General features: G+C 39.8%; 1 protein-coding gene across 1 annotated transcript in view; it reads right to left on the bottom strand.

The window, feature by feature from the left end:
* Positions 1-6,813, bottom strand: part of Rxylt1 (ribitol xylosyltransferase 1) — a 27,697-nt gene that overhangs the window by 5,686 nt on the left and 15,198 nt on the right. Inside the window, exon 4 of the mRNA XM_004632121.2 lies at positions 2,720-3,034. Within this exon, the coding sequence (XP_004632178.1) occupies positions 2,720-3,034 (315 nt within the window). The remainder of the gene's footprint in view (positions 1-2,719; positions 3,035-6,813) is intronic.

Below are 6,813 nucleotides of genomic sequence, written 5' to 3'. Positions count from 1 at the left end.
TTTTTTGCGGAACCAGGGATTGAACTCAGGCCTTTGAGCTTGCCAAAGAAGCACTTATTCCACTGAGCCATCTCCCCAGCTTCTCTCTCTCTCTCTCTCTCTCTCTCTCTCTCTCTGACATGTTCTTGCTCCATAATTCAGGCTGGCCTCCAACTCACCACATATTCCAGGCTGGGCTTGAACTTGCGGCGACCCTTCTGCCTCAGCCTCCAGATTACAGATGTGTGCCACCATACCTGGCATATCTTTCATTTTATAGCTCACGAAAGACTGTTATTATAATTTAATTAACCTTTTATAGAAGGGATGTGTGCAAATGCAGCCACTCCATATCCAAGGGTATAATGTCCTGCTATAACATTGCCTTAAAAGTTTAAACTATGAGTTATATGCTATCTAGTATCATTATTAATTCTTTGCTAAATATTTCTTTTAAGGTACTCCTTGGAGCTTTTTTTAAAGTATAGTACTTTATTGAATATGCCTCATTCACAGAAAAATAAGCTTTAATCTACAACAAATGCCAGATTACACAGCAGAAATCAATTTTCATAGTTTTCCATACTGATAGAAAGGTTCCTACTAAATGAGATAAAAGCCATAACATTATATTCACAAATTAAGTACCCTGTCTCAAAACATTTCACATGATTATTCACAATTCTAATACAATGATATAAGAATCAGCTGTTCTGTGATATTCTGTCACAGTAATGAAAAATCTAACAGAAATTACATTGAAGTCTGCTATAGCAAATTAAAAATGCAGATTTGTTACTAAGTATAGATAAAATGGTAAGACATACTTACACAATAATTTTTTTGAGATAGGGTCTTTCTGTAGTGCAGGCTGCCCTTGAACTCCCTTTGTATCCCATGCTGTCCTCAAACTTGTGGTACTCCTGCCTCAGCCTCTCAAGTGCTGGGATTATAGACTTTTGCCACTACTCCCGGCTATTACATAGTAACTTTAAATGTTATATTAAATGATATACAATAATAATCATGTAGTAAAAGCCAAAGATCTGCATGCATCTCTGCAAACTTCACACTTCAAAATAGAATCCTACTACTTAAACAGTAATGTAGTATTATTTAATTTGAAGATATATTTATTTAAGATTGTCCTATTGTATCAATTATAAAGTGTCCTTTAGTATGTAGTGAAAGTTAGGGTACTATGGGAAGAATATTTGAAAAAAAAAAATTTGCGACTTCCAGGACAGGTAGGTTGGTGAAAATTTTCACCTTCAAATTATGTTCCAGTTATTTTCCTGCCACTATATCTTATAGCTTTGAATAAATTAAGTCTCCCTTGAGCCTCAGTTGCTTGTCTTGTAAAATGAAGAGAACAAATCAGATACTCTCTCAAGTCACTTACAGCTCTGACCCTCCATGATTCTAGTATGTTGAGATGGAAATCCACATTGTATTAAGTATATGAGCTAAATTAAAACTGATTGGGGGGGCTAAGTCATTTTTTTTTTTAAAAAAGCTAGACTGAATTTGGTAAGAATAACTGTTTTGAAAAAGATTTTAAAGAATGTAAATATTTTTAAGAGCTTGACCTGTTTGCTACAATTTGTATCTTCACTATGAGAAACACCAAAAAGGTAAGTAATAATCACCAAGAGTTACTATGTAAGACTTGTTTCTAAGTTTCAGCCCAAATCTCTAGGTCAAGGCAAACTCATGGAAATGCAAAAGAGCATCAGGACGGGAATTAACGTTTATAGCAAGCGCTTTAAAGGTATCATCTCCGTGAACTCCCTAACCTTGGACGACAGGTATCACTCTCTCACAGGTGTCTTCATCTGGCTACCTTCTTTTAAACAGCAGATCTGACTAAAAAGAACTGTTTGTCAAACATTCCTCCCCATTTTCTGAGTTCTCTAATGACAATGACATGCAACTTTCCCATTTCTTCCACTCCCTTCACCTCTTTCCTCAATCACTTGGGTAATCAATAACAAAGTGATCTGGGTCTACATGAAACAATATATACAACTAACACTAGTGTGGTAGACTTCATTCAGAATTCAAAATATACATTTTTATCCATTAAGATGAAAACAGGAAACTACCCAAATTTAAATTACCTGAATTTAAATAATGTAAGAAAAATACAACAAAATGTCAAATATGTCTTCTTGGGGTTTTATTTTTATTTTATTTTTTTTTGCTCCGCATGCCTGGAGGGCAGGTTTGGCTGGCTTGAGTTGTGGAATCAAACCACAGCAACCTGAGCCTGACTGCTTTGTCAAAGCAGCCACTTAAAGAACTGAGCTAAGGGGAAGGCCCCCCTGGGGTTCTATTTTTATTTATTTTTTTTGCGGAACCGGGGATTGAACCCAGGCCCTTGTGCTTACCAGGGAAGCGCTTATTCTACTGAGCCATCTCCCCAGCCCCTTCTTGGGGTTTTAAAACAAACAAAAAACCTCATCCATTCTGTAAGAAGACAAAATACTCTAAAAATACTGTCAGTGAAGCATGAGACAGGCTTCATGTTTGCCTTTAGAAAAGACTGTCTCTGGCTCACTGATCCCAGAAAAACTGCACATATCACAATTTAAAATACAATCATCTTGATTCAGACATTCACATCTCAAGAATTTTTCTGGAACCGAATCAAACTCAGGACCTTGTGCTTGCCGGGTGCCGTTCTGCTGCTGATCTCTATCCCTGGCCCTGGAAATGTTTAACCGTATTTGATACTTACGTTGCTACTCCTAAAGGCCACTGGAAAACATCCACGTCATTAATCCACGGGCTGTCGTATGTGATGAACAGCAGCTCCACAAAGCCTCCGTTGCTCTTGAGGAACTGGGCCACCCAGTCATTACTGCAGTGCTCATTTCCAAGCAGAACTACAGCCACGTGCTGGAGTTTCTGAGACTGTACCAGGGTCTGCGCATAAAGTAGCCACTGGGTGGCATAGGAGACCTTTGCTTTCTCTCTGCCGTTTAAAACCAGCACCACATTGTTCACATCAGTAGAGAAGTACCCTGGGGCGACAGCAGGACCTGTGATGAAGCTGTTGAAACCCACCCAGCAAGAGTAACACAATCAAAAGTGGAACAAAGGTATTTGGTATCTTAAGATTTAAGCCATTTTACTTATACAAGGAGATTTAATGCATATTCTCTCTAGAACTAAAAAATTTCTATAATACAAGTTCTTTTGAACAAGTTTGGGTGATGAGACACAGCTGTAGATTACCAGGAAGCTATGGCTGGAGACTGATCAACTTCTACTCAGTAATCACAACGTGAGAACTTTTTTGTTTCTTTAACTTTGTTTAAGTATTCCATGTTCTGTCTCAAAATGTAAAGGAAGAAAGTAAGCTTCCATAACATTCCTACAATATAATTCTATGTCAATTTGAAAAGTACACTCAAAGATACTTATATGTCTGGTATCAGCATAAATATAAAAATTTGAATGGTGCTGGGTGTGGTGTCCCATGCCTGTAATCCAAGCTCTTGGGAGGCTGAGGCAGGAGGACTGCTGTGAGCTTGAGGCCAACTTGGGCTACACAGAACTCAAGGCCAGCCTGAACTGTACAGTAAGACCCAGTCTCAGGAAAACAAAACAAAACAAACAAAACCCAACAGAATGGGAAGATACACATCAAATTCATGACAATGATGGCCTCTGAAAAGGGAGGAAGAGGAAAAGGCCTAGGAAACAGGAGAAAGGACTTCATTTTTAATGGAAATACTGATTAACTGTGCTACTGCACATCACACTGAACTATATCCTCAGCCCTTTCTTTCCTTTTAAGATAAGGTCTTGTTAAGTTCCCCAGGCTGAGCTTGAATTTAGGGCTGTCCTGCCTCAGCCTCCCAGAATACTGGGATTACAGGCATGTACCATCATGTCCAGCTGGAAATATCTAATTATTTTAAGAATGTTAAATATCAAAGCTAATGACAGAGAGCTGCAATTTGCTAGTTCTGGGTGGTAATTTACTGTATTCCTCTGTTTTTCATTATTCAAAAAATTTCATAAAATAGACATGTTTCATAACTCATTGTCATATCATATGTTGCCTGGGACAACCTTTAACTATATGTACTAACTATAAAAATACTGTTAAATTCATCTTAAAATTAAAGTCACACTGATCCTGGATTCTTTAACAACTGAATTCTTGAAGCATTTCTTTGTATCTTGCTAGAATTTTAATATTAACACAAATATACCAAACTCCTGCTTTTATCCCTCATTATTATCTTTTTTTGTGGAATGGGGATTAAAGTCAGGCCCTTACGCTTGCCAGGCAAGTGCTTATTCTACTGAGCTATCTCCCCAGCCCCTTATCCCTCATTATTGCTGGGCATAAAAGCTGATACTTTTGTCTTTCTTGTACATGACACACAAACGCTGCATGGGTTATCATCCGTCCCCACAACAACTCTGCAGAGTGCACACTCCTCATTTTGAGTTGGGAAAATCAGAATTCAGCTGCACAGCCTGGGCCAGCAACACTGAGTTTAAATGAAGGGGAACATGGAGAGTGTGCAGCAGTTGGGCTGGACATAATGTGAACAAAGGCAGAGAAGTCTGGGGTTTCAAGTTGTGCAGAGAAGGAGGCCCCTTCTGTAGAGACACAGATTTGAGACAAAAGCCTGATGTCCCAAGAGAGCAGGGAACACTGGACTGAGCCTGAGGAGGGTTGCTGTCTGCTTGCAAATTCCCGGCAAACTGGGACCCAAGGCAGCAGATATCAGCTTCTCCTGCAGGCACCCTGTCCTTTGATCCCTTGCTTGAGATGTTATCGGCTAGCATTTGTGTGAACCTAGTGTTAGGCAAATGGTGGAAGCTAACAGAAATAGTAGTTTGCATTCACTTAGATAATTATGCACATTCCTTAGTCTGCCTTTACCCCTCAATAAATGTGAGATGCTTCTGAGGCTCTGAGCTCACTTAGAGAGAGACTAATCTCAGTGAGACCTCTGAAGCTACATTCATCAGGTCTTCTCGTCGTTTCTTTCTGCACTGACCTGAAACATACAACACCCTTCCACACAGGCAGGAGAACAGGCTGGGCAGGAGCCCTGGGCTAGAAAGAAGCCAGTGCATGGGATACTTCAGGAGGCTGACGCAGGAAGACTGTGTGCTCCCTCCAGTCTGGGGCCCTACAGACTTATTAAGGCCCTGTCTCAAAAGGAAGGTAGAGAAAAGGCTGGGGACATAGCTCAGTGTGAAGGCCCTGGGTTCAGTCCTCAGTACGGGGGTGTGGGAAGGGAGGAGGGAAAACAGTACAGAACGGAAAAGACACAGAGTGCAAAAGGTTTACAAAACCCTTTAATACAAATTTTGAAACAGAGTTGCCCCTTAATAAATGTCAGCTATTAGTCTGTAAAAAAGCAACCTCTTGAATTATATTTACAGTATAATTTAATAATATAAATAGAAAGGAGACTAGAAGTAGACATGACAAAATCTTAACTGCAGAACCTCTAGTTTTGGAATTCTGTTAAAACAAATTATAAGTTATTAAAAATTTACCTGTTATGAATATTCCAAATTGTTATGATATCCACTTATTAGTCTTTTAAATTATAAATCTATCTTTAAAAAACTCTAATTTTAATAATAAATGACTTGTACAGTTTTTGGTACCAGAAATTGAACTCAGGACCTTGTGCCTGCCAGGCAGGCACTGTTCTGCTGAGCTATCTCCCTGGCCCTAGCTTGAAAATTTTGTATACTGAATTTTTACATAAATTAAAATCTAAAGTCAGTCAAAAACACTAAGACATTTTATAATTCAGTCAGAAAAGTTACACTTTATTACTTTTCTGTATCATAACATTTTTTAAAAAATTCAGAATATCACGCTGTGGAGATAGCTCAGTGGCCTAAGTGCCTGCCTAGGCAAGTACAAGGACCTGGGTTCAATCCCTGGTACCACATGCTGTGCCTGCCCCAGGCATGCTGAGTCGGCCACCAGGACTGGGTGTGGTGGCACACACCTGTAAACCCAGCACTGAGAAAGCTGAAACAGGAGGATCATTATGAGTCTGAGCTGCATAGTGAGACCCTGTAGGAAATATATAAAATTAAAAAAAAAATCAGAATATCCTAGGCCTTTTAATTACCATCCCTCAAAAACTAGAAATACGTTATATTTATACAGGAAAAACCAGACAAATATTTTGTACAGAACTGTACAGAACGGGTGAGGGACCAGACAGTAGCACAGTGCTGGTGCAGCTAGTTAAAGGAGGTCATTATGAATGCCCCCAGCATTCCTGACCTAACAGGAGGCACGGCTGCTTGCTGGGAAAGAGGGGCTCAGGTAGGTGTGGGTAGTGGGCCACTGGTAGTGGACACACTTCCAGCCTCCCATCTGGGGTTCTCGCACCCAACTGTCTCCTTCAAAACATCTTTCCACACGGCAGTCAGAGAAGCGCACACACTCAGACAACAATATGGTTGTCCCCCCCAATCAACCTCAATTGCTTTACACGGCAACACAGTTCAAGAGCCTTAAGTAGTACATAGTGCATCTGAGCATGTCAAGTGCTCTACTTTAGTTTACTGAAGCTAAGCATCACCATACAATTGCATGAGCTAAAGAATAAACATTTAAAGAGCTCATGTCCAGAATTTTAAAAAAGATTTGCTTTTCTAGATTTCTTATACGCATCGATAACTTGTAGTTCCAATATTTTTCTTCTGCCTTCCTCAGTCAAAAATTTTCCTCCTGGGCTGGTGAGATGGCTCAGTGGTCTAAAGCACCTACTTAGAACAAGCTTAGCAAAGCACAGGGACCATGGTTCAATCCCCCAGCACCACATGCCA

Source organism: Octodon degus, unplaced genomic scaffold, assembly GCF_000260255.1.
Source record: "Octodon degus isolate 3935 unplaced genomic scaffold, OctDeg1.0 scaffold00047, whole genome shotgun sequence".
Classification (NCBI taxonomy): Eukaryota; Metazoa; Chordata; class Mammalia; order Rodentia; family Octodontidae; genus Octodon; species Octodon degus.
Note: the sequence above shows the minus strand (reverse complement) of the source record. Positions and strands in the feature narration are given on the sequence as shown.